At 38.5% G+C, this 17,400-nt stretch overlaps 1 protein-coding gene across 8 annotated transcripts in view; it reads left to right on the top strand.

The window, feature by feature from the left end:
- Nucleotides 1-17,400, top strand: part of ITGB8 (integrin subunit beta 8) — a 75,226-nt gene that overhangs the window by 28,924 nt on the left and 28,902 nt on the right. For all 8 annotated transcript variants that reach the window (XR_012157535.1, XM_073333767.1, XM_073333765.1 and 5 more), the window contains exons 4-7: nucleotides 3,242-3,488; nucleotides 5,010-5,175; nucleotides 10,049-10,207; nucleotides 17,255-17,350. Coding sequence is in view for 7 of the 8 variants with exons in the window: in XM_073333767.1 (XP_073189868.1) it covers nucleotides 3,242-3,488; nucleotides 5,010-5,175; nucleotides 10,049-10,207; nucleotides 17,255-17,350 (668 nt within the window). In the remaining variant the exon portion in view is untranslated. The remainder of the gene's footprint in view (nucleotides 1-3,241; nucleotides 3,489-5,009; nucleotides 5,176-10,048; nucleotides 10,208-17,254; nucleotides 17,351-17,400) is intronic.

Here is a 17,400-nt window from a genome sequence, read left to right as displayed (position 1 = left end):
TCTCACTTTCAGGTGACACTGTAAACAAGAAGTGGGCAGCATTGTCTCCTACCAATTGTAACCGAACTTGTTTGCCTGAGCAATTGGCTGAAGTAGGACTGAGTGGACTTGTAGGCTCTAAAGTTATACATTGTTTTATTTTTGAATACAGGGTTTTTTTGTACATAATTCTACATTTGTAAGTTCAACTTTCATAATAAAGAGATTGCACTACAGCACTTGTATTGGGTGAATTGAAAAATATTTTCTTTTGTTTTTTACAGTGCAAATATTTATAATCAAAAATAAATATAAAGCGAGCACTGTACACTTTGTATTCCGTGTTTAATTGAAATCAATATATTTGAAAATGTAGAAAACATCCAAAAATATTTAAATAAATTTTGTTCTATTATTGTTTAACAGCGCAATTAATTGCGATTAATGTTTTTTAATTGCGCTATTAAGCGTGATTGATTTTTTTTAATTGCTTGACAGCACTATATTTTTGTTTGGTTTTTGTTCACATTTACTATATGCTTGCAAAGACGCCTAAAGTTGATATAAGGAATAACTTCCCAGGTACATCTGTACACCTAAACTTGTCCTCGAACGAATGGAAAGTCGTTGTCTGATCAACTCAAATATGTGTGATCATGTGTCCTTCAACTCACTGTAGCCTACACAAGGTGAAGTGAGGGGAGGAAATTTTTTTATCTTTATAATATCAAAAGTATACTACTGTAAATCTTCTATACAAATTATAGCCACTGTCACAAAGACAATTGGACATTTAACGAGGAAGATGGGTCTTCTGTAGAAAAGCACTAAGGGAATTAAGGTCTGAGTCATCTTCACGTCTTACTGCAGGAGTGAAACACAAGTGAATGTTAGCCGTCCACCTATTCCACCCCTCAAATTATTGAAATGGTGGGTCACATTCTGATGCCCTTATTCACACTGAATCATACTTTACTTCTCTAAAAATCCCATTGACTGCAGTAGGACTACTTGTAGAGTAAGGTGGAATTCAGGCTGAGTAGGGGTCTCAGAATCTGGGCCTATCTAGCAGCTGTATTAAATTCTTTTAGGAGGGCTCTGAAATGTTTTGGACTAATATGCAACACAACCTTCTGAAAAGCTGGTTAAGTAATCTGCTTCCGATAAGTGAAAATGAGTTTAGAGATCTCCTCCTAGTCCTAAATGAACATCTGTCCACGTCGCAACGTTTCACAGAGTAAGAGCAGTTGCCAGTTCTTGCTCAAGAGTGGCATAAGACTGAAATTGCCCACGGTGCTAAGACTCAGAATTGAATAGATTGGCCACATTCTGCCCTTAGTTATACCCAGTGGAGTTGCATAGGTATAACTGTGGAAGGAATTTGACTCGCAGTATGGCGTTTGTATGGTATGTTATGCAGAATAAAAGTGTGTGTGGGGGAAGGATTTTTGTTTTGTTTTTAATCCTGGCTTTTAGGATTCACTTACGTAATCAGAAAAGCCAGGATTTATGTGGAAGAAAATAAAAGCTCTATTTATGACAAAATATTTTACATCGTGGGAGTTGCATTGCAAATTAAAGACTGTGAGGTTCATTTACAAAAAAAAATTGTTTTCATTGGCAAGTAGGATGCATATAGGTGGAGTTTCAGCATACTGAAATTTTGTTTTGTTCATACAAGAGCTGATCATGGACAAAAGCTGAAATTTTCAGACAGAAAATGTTCATATATCCCCCTCCCTGCCCTTCACCTCTCCCCCCCAATCATCAGGTAATTTGCCTTTAAAATAGTTTTCATTTTAACTCAATGGGGCAGATCCTCAGTTGGTGTAAATTGCAATAGCTCTATTAAAGTCAACGGAACTTCACCAGTTAACACTAGCTGAGGATCTTGTCGAGTAGTGTCATTGTAGACTAATATCGGGAATAAATGCATAGCCACTTTTTTTATGATTTTTTTTTAAATACCTTCTGGTCAAGCATGTTGCACACTAGCTTTTGTTGAGCAGCTACAATAATTTCTTCTGTAACCCCTATCCTGCACTTGTCCTTCCCTATTGGTTTGCTATTTCCTCATTGTGTCATATCATACTAGATGGCATGATCTCTCCATAAGGATCTTCCACAATCTTATTTGTTGTGCAAAGTGTCTAGCATATTTTTGAGTGCTGTGAAATAACAAATAATTCAAACCCTCACAATGCTGAAATTAAATGCTACCCAGTTGTGTATTCATGTTGCTGTTTTTTGCTGGTATTGCAAAAACAACAAATAATGCAATAGGCTGTTCTTTTTAAAGGTTAGTGATTTTTGTTACATAAGAGATTGTAATGTGGCTCTGGGGGACAGACGACATTTGACATCCTGAGATAAAATGTTACCTTTGTTTGGTTTTGTCTGAGGTCAGCATAGGGATTTTTCTTCTTAAACTCACATTTAGTTTTTCTTTAATCCTGGAAAGATTTCTCACTGACTTCTTTAGCAACAATGTAATGGAAAACTTGAAGCCGTACATAACTAGGCATTTCAGGTCCTGTTCTCTCTGGGGTATGTGTGTATATAATACTTCTAGAGTTAGACACACCCATCATGGGGATAACAGACCCATTTGTTAGCAAAGTAAAATGGTACAGTGAGGCCTTGTCTACACTGTGGGGGGGGTTGATCTAAGTTATGCAACTTCAGCTACGTGAATAACGTAGCTGAAGTCGACGTACTTAGATTTACTTACTGCGGTGTCTTCACTGAGGTAGTCGACTGCTGACGCTCCCCCATCGACTGCACCTACACTTCTCACTCTGGTGGAGTACAGGAGTTGACGGGAGAGCACTCGGCAGTCGATTTATCTTCACTAGATGTGATAAATCGACCCCTGCTGGATCGATTGCTCTGGAGGTAAGTGTAGACATGCCCTTAGAAACTATCAACCTTGAAGTGATAGAAATTCTTTCAGTTTTTGAGTCATGGTTCCTGTCTGGTATAATGCCAAATGGATTGTGTAATGAAGAATTTAAAAGATAATAGGAAAAGGCCCATTTTTAACAATAACCCACAAAGGAGACCAGCTAAATAAGTTTTATAAACACACCCTTTAAAATTTATTTTTAATGTACATTTAAAACCCTCGTTTAATTTTTAATTTATTTTTTCTGTTTGCCTGCAAGTGTTTATAGTGCCTGCAACATTAAAGGTAAATTTGCAGTATTATTAAAAGGGTACATTTGAAAATATGTAATAAACTTGTTTGTTTCCTTTTAACCAGGAGGTAAAGCAAGCTTTATGTTAAAAGTCCATCCTCTAGAGAAGTATCCAGTGGACCTTTATTATTTAGTTGATGTCTCAGCTTCTATGCACGACAACATAGAAAAATTAAATTCTGTTGGATTTGATTTATCTAAAAAGATGGCAAATATTTCCGTTGATTTTCGACTTGGCTTTGGATCATATGTGGACAAGACTGCATCACCCTATATTAGCATTCACCCAGAAAGAATCCATAATCAGTGCCGGTATGTAATGATGTGTGTTTATTTGGGAAATGCCAAGTGACAAAAAATGTATAAATAATAAGTTAATTAAACATGTTATGCTACATTATAATTTTTTTAAAACTTCACAATGAGTCTTTCTCTTTGATATCAGCTTGGTTTCCCAGCAATGTTCGGTTTCTAAGAAAAAAAGGCTTCTTTCACGCAGTATTCGGTGGTTATTTTTAAAATTTCAGAACCGCTTAAGACATACGTTTTGTACATTTTACATATGCTTTTGTGTTTAAAACAGTCAGATGTTGTGATTGATTATTTTACATGTTTATTTCCTAGGTACAGTACTTTCAAAACTTGGGTGTTAAAATGCTTCCCTTGAAATTTTCGCTTTCATCCCTGTAATAGATATTTCTCCCTTTCTATTTAACAAACAAAATAAGAACCTTTTGGGTTTGCTTCTGCCATTCTTACTTGGCCAGACCCCCATTTTCCCCAAGTGAGAAGTACAGGTTTGGACCAATTATTTTTGCATGTCACAGACATTATTCCTTGTATTCAACATGCATGTAAGGTGAGGGATCACTTTCCGTAACCTCTACAGAACAAGACTCCACACAACAAATCCAAATTCCCTTATAGGTAAATCAGGTTGTTTATGAATAATTAATATTAATCTTTTTTACATCATATATACTCGTTGCTACATATTAGCTCTGTTGTAAGGGCCTGAGTCCATTTAATCAGTGGGCATCTTTTCAGTTATTTCATGGGCCTTGGATAAGGAACTGTGTTTCTGAATTATTTAAGCACTTATGTATGTGCCTCAGTCCCACTGAAGTCAGTGCTTAACTATGTTGCAGAAAAAGGGCCTAATCTATGGGTTCTGGAATCAGCCCAGCTATCTCTTCCTCAAAGCTTCCTTAACATAAAGTGGTAAAAATTGTTTAACCTCTGGGAATTTGAGAACTTACTCTTCCATCCATGTGGCTAGACAACTGTTATTAATCTCAATGTGAGGTATATGCATGTTTATGCCCTTTAGAGTTGATAGTTTTTAGGTTTTGATTCTGTAGCTCATAGTCATGTGAAATTGTTACAGGATCTGGTCCTTAGTATGTAGTAGTTTTTTATCGGGACACAGAAACTTTGAATTTAAAGTCTAATTGTTCCCTTTCTTAGGGATTCCAAAGGGATAATGTGCTGTTTGAGGTTATACTGTCTCTTGCCATGTTTTGCTGTACATTAAATTCTATACTTCAGCATTGCTTATTTTTTGTTATGATTACATGAAAGCAATTAGGATTGGGTACACTTTTCACATAAATAGAAGAAAAAAGAACATAAACTATTTTTTGTTCAACATAAACTAGAAATATTTATAGTTCCAGTGAGTCTAATAAAGATTCTTTTATAAAAAAAACAAAATATATATTTTTCAAAATGGCTATGTTCACATGTTCGAAAAACCCACTTAGTACTGCAGTTATAAAAATTATTTTTAAATAATAATATAATATGTTGGGCTTGCTTTGTTTTCTCTTACAGTGATTATAATTTAGATTGTATGCCACCTCATGGCTACATTCATGTGCTCTCCCTGACTGACAACATAGCAGAGTTCAAAAATGCTGTGAATAAACAAAAGATCTCTGGGAATATTGATACACCTGAAGGGGGGTTTGATGCTATGCTTCAGGCAGCTGTGTGCCAGGTAAGGAGATTTCTGAACAAACAACTGAATGGCAGTTCAGCAACAGATGTGTATTTATCATTGTTTCTGTTCTCAATGATACTGAGCCCTTTATAATATAGCAATCATGCTCCTTATCATCTTTATGCCTGACAGAGGCATGACATTTCCCCCCAGCACCATTCCAATCTCCAAGCCATCATCAAGGCTCCCCTTGAAGTTCATTGTCCTTTTACTGGAGGAGGACTGAGTAGGGGAATCCCTTTCAGTGCTGATAATTGATGTGGCTCTTGTATGGGAAAAAAGGTTATTTAAAAATTAGGACTGTTGATTAATCGCAGTTAACTCACATCATTAACTCAAAAAATTAATCATGATTAAAAAAAATTAATCACGATTAATTGCCGTTTTAATTGCATTGTTAAACAATAGAATACCAATTGAAATTTATTAAATATTTTAGATGTTTTTCTACATTTTCAAATATATTAATTTCAAATACCACTCAGAATACAAAGTGTACAGTGCTCACTTTATATTATTATTTTTATTACAAATATTTGCACTGTAAAAACAATAAACAAAAGAAATAGTATTTTTCAATTGCCTCATACAGGTACCGTAATGTGAAATAGGTAAACAAGTACCCTTTATTGTGAAAGTGCAACTTACAAATGTGGATTTTTTTTTTTGGTTACATAACTGCACTCAAAAACAAAACAATGTAAAACTTTAGAGCCTACAAGTCCACTCAGTCCTACTTCTTATTCAGCCAATCGCTAAGACAAACAAGTTTGTTCAAATTTGCAGGAGACAATGCTGCTTGCCTCTTGTTTACAATGTCACCTGAAAGTGAGAACAGGCATTCACATGGCACTTTTGTAGCTGGCATTGTGAGGTATTTATGTGCCAGATATACTAAACATTCAAATGCCCCTTTATCTTTGGCCACCATTCCAGATGATATGCTTCCATGCTAATGACGCTCGTAAAAAAATAATGCATTCATTAAATTTTGACTGAACTCCTTGGGGAAGAATAGTATGTCTCCTTGACTGTTTTATCCGTGTTCTTTTACATATTTCATGTTCTAGCAGTCTCGGATGATGACCGAGCACATGTTGTTCGTTTTAAGAACACTTTCAGTGCAGGTGTGACAAAACGCAAAGAAGGTACCAATATGAGATTTCTAAAAATAGCTACAGCTCTTAACCCAAGGTTTAAGAATCTGAAGTGCCTTCCAAAATCTGAAAGGGACAAGGGGTGGAGCATGCTTTCAGAAGTCTTAAAAGAGCAACACTCCGATGCGGAAACTACAGATCCCGAACCACGAGAAAAGAAAATCAACCTTCTGCTGGTGGCATCTGACTCAGATGATGAAAGTGAACATGTGTTGGGTCTGTACTGCTTTGGATCATTATCTAGCAGAACCCGTCATCAGCATGGACGCATGTCCTCTGGAATGGTGGTTGAAGTATGAAGGGACATATGAATCTTTAGCACTTCTGGTACGTAAATATCTTGTGGCGTACGTTATAACAGTACCATGGGAATGCCTGTTCTCACTTTCAGGTGACATTGTAAACAAGAGGCAAGCAGCATTGTCTCCTGCAAATTTGAACAAACTTGTTTGTCTGAGTGACTGGCTGAACAAGCAGTAGGAGTGAGTGGACTTGTAGGCTCTAAAGTTTTACATTGTTTTATTTTTTAATGCTGTTATTTTTTTGTATATATTTCTACATTTGTAAGTTCAACTTTCATGATAAAGAGATTGCATTACAGTACTTGTTTTTGGTGAATTGAAAAATACTATTTATTTTGTTTTTTACAGCACAAACATTTGTAATAAAAATAAAGTGAACACTGTACACTTCGTATTCTGTGTTGTAATTTAAATCAATATATTTGAAAATGTAGAAAACATTCAAAAATATTTAAATAAATGGTATTCTATTCTTATTTAACAGTGTGATTAATCGCGATTCATTTTGTTAATCACTTGACAGCCCTTGTAAAAATGGCACTTTCCTACTTAACAGATTTGGTCCGCGTGTGTGTGATCCGCTGCAAGAGTGCTGATTTTGGTGACAAAAAATAAGTTTTACTGTGTCTTATTCCCGTTAGCACAGCAGAGTCAACACCGCAATGGGAGACAGAGTTGGGAGTAAGTTCTCCTGCATCAACAGTATTGTTTACTAAGCTCCTATCAATTGCATTTACACAAGTTATTAAAGGTGTAATTTAAAGTCAGGAGTTGAACGAGTGTAACTGAGTGTCAGATTTGGCCTGAAAACTTTTATTATTGACAATGGAAAATTCCCATCTTGATTCTCCTATCATGGGTTGGATTTTCAGGGTTGGCAGTTAGAAAAAACTAACTGTAAAAATATAAACTGAACATATTTTATATTTGTAAATGATTCAGACACAATAATGATAAAATCCCACTTAACAATTTTAGGCTCTTTAAAGAGCGGACCTGTTCTTCAGCTGACCAAAGAAGGATCCCACTGAGCAATACAGAGTCCTCCCTCTACCTTTGTTCTAAGGGCTGTTCATGTGGTTTGAACTTCTAAAATCCTCCGTTTTAGCAAATATTTGAGGACTAAATTGTCATTGCCTTGTATGGTTTTAGCATACAGATGCATTTCAGTGTCAGTTCAATCTTGTAAAGAGTTTGTACTTTAAAAAAAAACAAAAAACCCACTTTACTGCATGCTTACAGAAACATCTTCATACTCTTGAATGAGGAAAGATCTACATGATTCAGAAAGTTGAGTGCCATCCAGTCCTCTTACTTTTTGCTTTGTCAAGCAATGCAATTCCTGTCCAGCTTAGCAGGTAGGACTTCTGGACAATGGTACCGTTCAAGTCAAGAGGATCAGGCTTCTTTTCATGGTTCTTCTCTCTTATCCATTTATACATTTTCTTTTAGGAAAGGGGAATGAGTTGAGAGAATAATCACACAAAAAACACCCCACCAAAAACAGATTAACTGTGGGCTTCTTTATATTTAAAAGATAAATAGTGTAAAGCAGGAAAATAAACACAAAACATAGATATCCTATTCACATCTGCTACAAAAATTACTTTGAAGTACTGAAAGGATTTCTCGCATTTAAATGTTGATCACTGGATACATTCCATACTTCTGACATTCAAGTTCGAAAGGGGTTATATGCTCCCAAAAATAATAGAATGAAAACATTCATGAGTATAGACAGTCCTTCCTGTTAATTGAATTAACTAAATGGGCTAAAATGGATAGGAACAATGTGCATTTTATAACAACAAGTGTGAGCTGTAAGTTAATTAATATGAACTAATTTTTCATAGAGCAGAACTTTCTAACTTGCTTTGAGTAGGAGACTCATTGCCAATTACCATCTTTACAAATTAGAGAGTGAATGAAAAATTCTGAGAGGAAAAATAAAAGATACCATATCACAATATGTTCTCTGGTCACTTAATTTTTACAAGTATAGTTTAGCTTAATTGTTTAGGATAATACTTCACAACCCACTCTTTTGCCATCCTTCAACTCACCATCCTTTGGTCTGTGCTTCTCAGAGTCATAGCTAATAAGTTTTGTGCAGCTCCATCGGGCATTTTATCCAATTATTTAATGGACTAATTTGCATATGGCCATAAACTTCATCTTACTGTCGACATACCCTGTCCCAAGAAGTGGCAGGTTAGGACATGGAGCTACACAAATTTTGGTAGAGCAGGCACCACAGCTAGGAGACACAGGCCAGCTCTGCAGCTCCGCTGAATATATGCCTGGGTTGCCGAATGCATGGGTGTGATACATGATGCTGCCAGCAGCAGCGAGCAACCTGGCCGCAGCCAGCCCCACCTCTTCCTGCCCCTGCTCTGCCCCTGCCCCATTCTAACCCTTTCCCCCAAGCCCCCGCCTCTTTCTGGTTTCTGCCCCGTCTCCAGGTCGCTCGCTGCTGCCGACGCCAGGCCCTCGCTATTCCCCCAGTCCACCCTGGACCCTGTGTCCCCCTGAAGCGTGGGGCCCCCAAAGCACAGAGCCCCGGGCAGTTGCCCTGGTCTGTCCTGTGGACGGGACGGTTCTGCTTGGACCCTTTCTGGGCACCACCAAAAATTACACAAACCTGGCGCCCATGATTGATAGTTGTGATTTTTTTTTCATGTTAAATTTTGTTTAGTAGACTGCAATATCCTAACTGATGCTATGTTTTGTGTCCCTTTTGAGAAGCTGTGTAGTAAAAGGAATTTACAAAAAAAAAGTGTTTCTCTTATTTTGATTCTGGTATCATTAAGTATATTCAAAAATGTGTTGCATTCATACAGAAAATTGCTTTATGCATTTCTTGTATGTAGTGATCTCAAATCAAAGAATTTTACAAACACTGTGCAGTTGAGTTGATAGGTACTAACATCACAAATGGAATTTTGCAGTTGTGTTGTACCAGCACATTGTATATTGCACAACAAATATTTCTGACTCAGTGTTTATGGGTTATTCCCCTTTTTTTAAAAAAAAAAGGTGGAGGGAGGCGGAGGAGAGGAGACAAGTCAATGGAAAATAAATCCATCTGCTCCAAGGTGGATCGAAACTAACAGAACTCATTTCTTGTGGACTTGCTAACCCTATGCCTCAGTTCTCTAAAGCATTTAAACATGTGCAGAACTTTGCTAAAAGAGTGCTTTTCAGGATAAATACCCAGCCCCATATGTAAAGAAGTGCTTTAACTACTTTATCTGCCTTGAGTGTGTGCTTACACTCAGCTTCAGTGTTTGTTTCGTTTTTAAGCAGTGCAGTACCTAAAAGTAGACTTACATTGGACTTCCTTAGTCATATTTACCATTATAGAATTAAAAGAGTTACATTTCATTCTCATGAAATTTTTTTTTCTTTTAGAGCCATATTGGTTGGCGCAAAGAAGCAAAGAGATTACTTCTTGTGATGACAGATCAGACCTCTCATCTGGCCCTTGATAGTAAATTGGCCGGGATAGTAATTCCCAATGATGGAAATTGCCATCTGAAAGATAATGTGTATATCAAAGCTACAAGTATGGTAAGGTATATGTCATACACTCTTACCTTTGGGAAGCCAATGCATTGTCAAACTTAAAAATCAAGATTTTAAATTGGGACTAAACTGATGCTTCTACTTAAATTAGTAAAACATTAAGACCTGCCTTAGTAAGCAGGATGTGTAGGACCAAGAACAAGTGTGATGGAAGTAAAATTATTGATATCCTTTCTATCTGGTGTAAAATATTTCAGTAATCCATTTTGGTGGGGTCAGCAGTGTTCTGCAAAGCACAATATAGTAAGGTATTTTTAGGAGGTAAGTTACCATCTGATAGATCACCTGCCTCTGTTGTATAGAATGTAAAAGGGAAGGAGGGAAATTATCATTTTGTTGCATTACTCTGCACGAGAATATGTTAGCAATTTGCAGGAGTCTTGCATTATATGGTAGGGACTCCTTCTAGTAAATCAAACAGTGATGACAATGCTTTAAGGTCAGGGAGGATGCTTTGTGGCATTGAAGGGAGTAGAGGATAGGGCCTTGTAGAAATCAGGCAGGAAGGATGACGTATAATAGTAAGGAACTAATTCGATCTTGGCACACTAAAAGGAGTCTTGTGCCAGAGGGGTTTAAAGAGTTAGCAGAGATTTAGATACATCAGAATTCCACACGACATGACTTACTGTTTTATGTATTCATGCAAAAAATGCATCAAATACATTGGCATGCAATGATAACCTGTTTCTATTCAGCAGGCTTGTTTTAGCTTTCAAAAGTCTTCTTCAATAATGTATGAAAGATTCTATAGTTTTAGAAAGCAATTTTTCTCAGATTTGTAGGGTTTAGTGAAATTGCTTAATATTAGTTCAGTTGGGGGAATAGGAATCACTGCCTAACCTATACATTAGAATCATAGAATATCAGGGTTGGAAGAGACCTCAGGAGGTCATCTAGTCCAACCCCCTGCTCAAAGGACCAATCCCCAACTAAATCATCCCAGCCAGGGCTTTGTCAAGCCTGACCTTAAAAACTTCTAAGGAAGGAGATTCCACCACCTCCTTAGGTAACGCATTCCAGTGCTTCATCACCCTCCTAGTGAAAAAGTTTTTCCTAATATCCAACCTAAACCTCCCCCACTGCAACTTGAGCCCATTATTCCTTGTTTTGTCATCTGCTACCACTGAGAAAAGTCTAGATCCATCCTCTTTGGATCCCCCTTTCAGGTAGTTGAAAGCAGCTATTAAATCCCCCCTCATTCTTCTCTTCCGCAGACTAAACAATCCCAGTTCCCTCAGCCTCTCCTCATAAGTCATGTGTTCCAGTCCCCTAATCATTTTTGTTGCCCTCCGCTGGACATTTTCCAATTTTTCCACATCCTTCTTGTAGTGTGGGGCCCAAAACTGGACACAGTACTCCAGATGAGGCCTCACCAATGTCGAATAGAGGGGAACAATCACGTCCCTCGATCTGCTGGCAATGCCCCTACTTAATACATCCCAAAATGCCATTGGCCTTCTTGCCAACAAGGGCACACTGTTGACTCATATCTAGCATCTCATCCACTGTAACCCCTAGGTCCTTTTCTGCAGAACTGCTGCCGAGCCATTCGGTCCCTAGTCTGTAGCGGTGCATAGGATTCTTCCATCCTAAGTGCAGGGCTCTGCACTTGTCCTTGTTGAACCTCATCAGATTTCTTTTGGCCCAATCCTCTAATTTGTCTAGGTCCCTCTGTATCCTATCCCTACCCTCCAGCGTATCTACCTCTCCTCCCAGTTTAGTGTCATCTGCAAACTTGCTGAGGGTGCAATCCACACCATCCTCCAGATCATTTGTGAAGATATTGAACAAAACAGGCCCAAAGACCAACCCTTGGGGCACTCCACTTGATACCAGCTGTCAACTAGACATGGAGCCATTGATCACTACCCGTTGAGCCCAACAATCTAGCCAACTTTCTATCTACCTTATAGTCCATTCATCCAGCCCATACTTCTTTAACTTGCTGGCAAGAATACTGTGGGAGACCGTGTCAAAATCTTTGCTAAAGTCAAGGAACAACACGTCCACTGCTTTCCCTTCATCCACAGAGCCAGTTATCTCGTCATAGAAGACGATTAGATTAGTCAGGCATGACTTGCCCTTGGTGAATCCATGCTGACTCTTCCGGATCACTTTCCTCTCCTCTAAGTGCTTCAGAATTTCATTACAGTCAAATAAGCAGATACCGGAAATATTAAATGGCAGGTGGGTCTTTGGTTTATGCAGTGCCATTGCAACACAGCATCGTCCATGAGACAAACATTGCCAACAGGCAACTTTGCTGCCTCCAGGAGCTCACACTGTAAGACACGCATTTAGCTGCAGTGTAAGATAGCAGTAGTCCCCATTAACTCAGTAGGAACGCCATCTGTATATGCCAGGGCTGATTTTGATCCCAAAAGCACAGTGTACGCAGGAATGGCACAATAGAGCTAACAGTGCGTATGTACAAAAGCAGTAGAATACCTTCCAGAACAGCCACTTTGTGTTGTGTGACCATTGAAGCTGAAATGCTTCTCGGAACAAGTGGGTGTTTAGAAGCTTGGCAGACTGACTGCAAGGCTGTTTGGATTTCAGATTATCTAATGTCCTTTCGTTAATTTACTCCTTCTGTCACCTTTTGTATATTTCCCCTTGCTTATCAGGCTTGTTTATTCCCCTTCGGCTAGCCTGTTTGGTTTCAGTATTGTTATACTGCTCCAATGATGTAAACAACTATTCCATTTAATCTGTTTCATGAAAGTAATCCACAGGCATCCCTTCATCAGAACAGAAGACTATATACTTGTGAGTTATAGTATCTTTTCAGTTCCACTCGTGTGTGACCCCTTTTACTTCAGAGGAGTTGCACTACTATAACAGAGGAGAATTTGGCTCTGTATATTAAACAATTGCTTTAAATATAGATCTTTTCTCTGGTGCCAAAGACTCTTCTGATGTTCTAGATAGTCCATCTGTTACAAAGCAAGTTCATTGTTTTCTGTGATTGTCAAGAATTTAACTGATAATTCAGTTTACAGCTGGAAACACCAGTATAAAACAAAACAAAAAATGAGCTTCTTTATTAAGCCAGGATGGCTGCTGATTGCAGAAAGAGTTTTAAATGATCTTTCTGAACTAAAGGCTTTTGTGGTCATACTCTTCTGTGGATGGATACTTCCAAATGGGGTCAAGCCTTGCCCTGAGTTTTTGTGACAGAGATTTTGTGGAACAGGCAGTAGGTTTAGCCTCCCAAACCAAGTCATCCATGGATTTCCCCCAGTGAAGCATGTTTTGATACAACTGTTCTGCTGACCCTCTTTCCAGTTTTGCCATTGGCTGATGCATGCAGACATGTAGGAAGATGTGTAGCAGCAAACATGGGAAAGAGTTTCTCTGCACTCTGGATCTTTCACGATTTCAGACTTTTTGGAATAAATGTGATACAGCAGCATAATGCTTATCCATGCAGGGCTGCTGTGCAGTTTCCTACACAAATTGTTGCTGTGTTTTTCTCCATACAGAGTACATGGCATGTCTGGTGGTCCCTGCCAGCCTGATCTTACAGATGGAAAAGATTTAGTACAGCGGTTCTCAAACTGTGGGTTGGGACTCTGTTTTAAAGGGGTTGCCAGGGCTGGCGTTAGACTTGCTGGGGCCCAGGGCTGAAGCTGAAGCCCGAGCCCCACCCCCCGGGGCCAAAGCCAAAGCCCTAGGACTTCATTCCTGGGCAGCGAGGCCCAGATTACAGGCCTCCCACCTGCGTCTGAAACCTTTGGGCTTCAGCTTCACCCCCTACCCAGGGCAGGCTTTGGCTTTGGTTTCTCCTCCATCCCCTTCCCGCCTGGGGCGGCGGGGCTCAAGCGATCTCAGGCTTCGGTCCCCTCTCCTGGGGCCGTGTAGTAACTTTTGTTGTCAGAAGGGGGTTGCGGTGCAATGAAGTTTGAGAACTGCTGATCTAGTAGATCATTAGGTTCTCATTTGTGCACTACAGACTGCTTCCTTGCCCTTTTAATAAATCAAATTTGTTGTGGCTTCTTCTAAGCATGCCCAGTAAGGTGTTGGGAGAGATAGAGATTGATGCTGTTTATTGCTTATAGAACACCTGAACAGACTGATTGGTTAGGTGATTCTGATTTTCTAATTACTGTAGGAATAGGGTTGTCAGATCTTGTCTACCCTGTTTTTGATGGAGGTTTCCTTTTATTCTGCCTTTAATTAAGGGACTCACTTTTTAATAAGATATTTTAAAATCTGGTGGAAAAGTCCTCCTCACCATTGATTAAGTTTTACTTTCTTCATACCTTTGATAATCCTACTTATCCTCTAGTCACCTAGAGACCCTTCCAAGAAAAACAGACACAGACCTGACTTTCTAATAAAACAAGCAAAAACAAAAAAGAAAACTTCTGCATTGGTGTAGAAAGAAGGCATGACTGTTTTTCCTCTTTGAAAATACATCCTACAAAAGAAAAAGCACTCACACCTATTTGTGTTTTGGTTTTATTTTTCTCCCTTATAGATCACTTTCCAACAATATTTTTTACAAAGTAGAGGAGCCATTTGCCATCAGGCTGTATTCCTACTAGCCTCTAGAAATAAACTAGGGAATAATAGAAGAAAGAGTAATTGGTGTGTTCTGTTTTCACTTAGCTGTGCCACTTAAGAGGATTCTGCCTTATTTACATACAAATACTTGCCTTTAAGACAGAAATTGTTTCCAGTTTGCCACTTTTTTCCTTGCTTCTTTCTGGCCTTTAAAGGTCCCCATGAGTGATGGGAGGAAAGGAGACTCTTTCCTTTTTTGATTAGAAATGTCCTTGTTTCACTCCCTCACCTCCTCCCCTGAAATATTTAATATCTCTGATAATTATTTTCTAAATTCAAGAAAACAGTAGGTTCGAGTAGGAAAAGAGCAATGATGTAACTAAAACTAGACAGGCTGTCTCAAAATGGAGTACATTTTCTTGGCTAGTAGAGAGAAAAGATAAGATAAAATACATAAAACATAGTAAGATTCTTACAGGAAGCAAAATGGGGTCAATGACTAATCCTGTTGCCAGCTGTGCCTTGTTATGATATTGTAATATGTTTGTAATATAATAGAAAATTAGCGCTCTCTGGAATTTTCTGTTGACAAATTTTACTTCGGCCTTATTTTTTTAAAATAAGAAACACGTTTTCAAACTCATCTAAAATGATATTTTAATACGTGATATAACAAATTCAGACATTACAATGAGTTAAAATGAAAATATAGGTAGCCTGTAGTTGCACTTATAAATTAACTAGCTGAGGCATAGACTTGAGACCCAATCCTACAAACTGTTACATGCATAAGACTTCAGTGAGCCCCATCTAAGTAAGAGTTTGTGTCATCAGGCCTAAGAGCCCAGTCCTACTCCCACAGAACTCGTTAAGAGCTTTTGCCATTGATTTTAGATTTGCCTCTGGCTGACTTTGCTTGAATGTTTGTTCCTGCAGTTTGACTACTGGGCTGGGCCTCACCATCTCGGAAATAGAGCTGAGTGAATAACTGATTTTTTAGTTCAGTGGTCAAACCAAAAAATCTGGAAAAAAATTGGTTTATTTCAAACCACAATTGATTTTTTTATTTCCCCCTGCATCCCCCAACTGGAAAAATTTCAGTTTTGGTTCAAAACTGTTTTGATTCTTTCAAAATTGTTTTCCTCCTCTTTTTTTAAAAATTTATTTATTTTTTTATTCAGCCAAAACTGAATTCAACCCAAATTCATAAACTGCATTTTACCAGCTGTACTAAGCCTTGTCTACACTAGAACATTTTGGTGTTGCAACTCTATAAAAAGCACCTTGCATCCATTCACACAATTCCTCTCCTTTGGTGAATGGGCTTTCAGTCTGCTGTTATGACTGCACTTGATCTGAGTAAAGCTAAGCACTGTTTCACCCAACATGTTTTGCTGCTGTGCTAGTATAAACAGGAGCTGTTGCAGCTGCAATCGTACAGTTGGTCTTCCCATTGATATCCCATAGTGATCCTAATAAATGACATCTCCACAACTTCCTCCCCTTCCCCTGATCCGTACAGGCCAACGGTACTGGTTGGGTTGTCCCATCTTATAAAGGCACAGAGACCTATTATAAGTAGACTTTATTTCAGTTTTCTCATTAGTTTTTCTACAGTAGTCTATACAGGAGGAGTTTTGTGGAAATGCCACATAGGGCTACCAAAATAACTTTTATTCCAAAGTTTGCTACAAAGAGGTGCAAAAGGGTCATTTTCCCTTGTTAGATCTGATTTCCTTGCAGGACTTTGATCTAGCCAGTGTGTGTCTGCCTGAGTGGTGGGCCCCCAAGGGTGTTGCTAAGTCAGTCCAGGGTGGGTGGGAGCGATGTGAATAGGAAGAAAGCCGTGGTCGGGATGGGTTCTATAACTCCTGTTACCTTACTCCAGCAATGGTGGGTAAGGTGCATCCTCCTGCACTTGGATTATAAGCTTCCTCCCTTCCCTCCCTGCCACAAGTGAAAGTAGCTGCTTATTGGCACTAGCGCAGCTATTCTCTGCTTCCATGACCACCTCATTTGTCAATAACAGGCATGTGCCCTTACGGAAACACCACCAAATACCCCAAGCTCTATGTCCTTACCACTTTCATCATCCTGAGTAGTATGTCGTCTTCAGGTAACAAGGGGAGCAAACAGAAGAAGGGAAACAAACAATGAAAAAGAAGCTGAAAAATGAGACAAGATATGGGTAGTGTCAGGAGAAAACAGGCATAGAAAAATACAAGAGAGGTGTGGGGGAGGAAGGTTAATAGGCAACAACTGTGGTACCAGTGCCCATAAAGCAATACCATGGAAGATGGTGTCTCTATCAAAAGGTTGAGAAGCATTGAACTAAGTCCTGATTAATTTCCCTGTACTTTACCATGAATCATATGTGTTTAATTTAATTTTTGTTAAGTATTCAAAGATTGGAATAACTCCCAAGTATGTTTATTTTACTGCTCAGAGACCACAGAATATGATTAACATGGGTTTTGTCTACCAAAACTGAAGTCTTTTATAGTTCATTATATTTTTCAGGAGCATCCATCGCTTGGGCAACTTTCTGAAAAACTGATAGACAACAACATCAATGTTATCTTTGCAGTTCAAGGAAACCAGTTTCACTGGTATAAGGTGTGATAAAAGTCATAATTGCAATTGATTTATTTTTAAAAAGTGCAGTC

The sequence above is a fragment of the Lepidochelys kempii genome, chromosome 2, assembly GCF_965140265.1.
Source record: "Lepidochelys kempii isolate rLepKem1 chromosome 2, rLepKem1.hap2, whole genome shotgun sequence".
NCBI classification, from domain to species: domain Eukaryota; kingdom Metazoa; phylum Chordata; order Testudines; family Cheloniidae; genus Lepidochelys; species Lepidochelys kempii.
This window is presented reverse-complemented; position numbering and strand designations above follow the sequence as displayed.